At 41.3% G+C, this 1248-nt stretch overlaps 1 protein-coding gene across 1 annotated transcript in view; it reads left to right on the forward strand.

The window, feature by feature from the left end:
- The window catches only part of GLYATL2 (glycine-N-acyltransferase like 2), a 7492-nt gene that overhangs the window by 3773 nt on the left and 2471 nt on the right, over nucleotides 1–1248 (forward strand). Inside the window, exons 3-4 of the mRNA XM_007953842.1 lie at nucleotides 472–598; nucleotides 692–872. Coding sequence (XP_007952033.1) covers nucleotides 472–598; nucleotides 692–872 — 308 coding nt within the window. The remainder of the gene's footprint in view (nucleotides 1–471; nucleotides 599–691; nucleotides 873–1248) is intronic.

Genomic DNA, 1248 nt, shown 5'->3' on the forward strand with positions numbered 1-1248 from the left:
CAGGTGTGTGGTAGTAGATTGGGCCCTCTACTCTAGGTGCTGCATGATGGCTCTTTCCAAAAGTCCTCCCTAGTCACATGCACACAAAGATCCAATCACCACACCAGCCCAAGAGTACTAGGTCAGAATCAGCTCAAGCATCACTTCTTAGCAATCCCAAAACCTTGACCTCCAACCTTGTCCCCATACTTCAGGAACCCTCTCTTTTAGACCTTGAACACACACCATTTCTAGTACATCTTCTTCCCAGACAATGGAGCTACTTACCCTTCTAAGGGAAGCTGACTTTAGTGCCTGTCATACCTTTAATATGTCAACAGCAATTCATTCCTTAAAGGACTCTAAGATGATTTTCTGCACCTCTCAGGAAAATTGAGGGTATCAAGCAATCTAGCCTCTAGCACTCTAGGCATATGCAAGAACATTCTGTAAATTGTGCTATATAAATAGAATTGATTTTTGATATATCAGGAGATGAAAGATGACCTGGATCACTATACCAACACATATCACATCTTCACTAAAGACCTTGACAAGTTAGAAGAAGTCTTGAGATGTCCACAGGTTATCAACTGGGAACAAGTCTTCCAGATCCAAGGTAACTAGTCCAAGGTAAAAGGCAAGGAACTCCTGTTCCATTAAACAACAAATGCAAGGGGTGAAGTAGTGCCTGTCTTTCTCTTCTGTCTAGGTTGCCAAGAGAACTTGGATAAGGCAATTAGAAACGTGTCAGCTTCAAAACTGGTACAGGTGGAGTACACGAAGACAATGCTCTTTGTACCAAAATTATCAACGAAACACAAGACTTCAAGCAATGACAGCATGGAGCAAATGGACTTATTTAAAATGGATAAACCAGATGAAAACAGCAAGTGAGATTATGCCTTTTATTTTCCAAGTTCCTGATAGAAGTATTCAGTTGCCAAAAGGGCCAGATTTGGAAATGTAAGATTTGAGACTAAATTATGATAGGGTACATAGCAAGGGAAGGGAACTATGTTAGCTATCATTTGCTGAACATGGGGCTGGGCCTCCATTATAAGACATTTTTACATAAATTTACCCACTTAGGCCTCAAAAGTCTTCCTGGGAGAGTATTTAACATCATGTTGGTATTTGAAAAATGTTTGCTAAAACTACTTTAGGAGCTCTGGTAGCATAGTGCCTAAAGCACTTGACTGCTAACCTTAAGGCTGGCGGTTCAAACCCACCAGCCACTCCTCGGAAGGAAGGTTGGGCAATCCTACT

The sequence above is a fragment of the Orycteropus afer genome, unplaced genomic scaffold (assembly GCF_000298275.1).
Source record: "Orycteropus afer afer isolate SDZICR_OR568_19922 unplaced genomic scaffold, OryAfe1.0 scaffold00419, whole genome shotgun sequence".
In the NCBI taxonomy this organism is placed as follows: Eukaryota; Metazoa; Chordata; class Mammalia; order Tubulidentata; family Orycteropodidae; genus Orycteropus; species Orycteropus afer.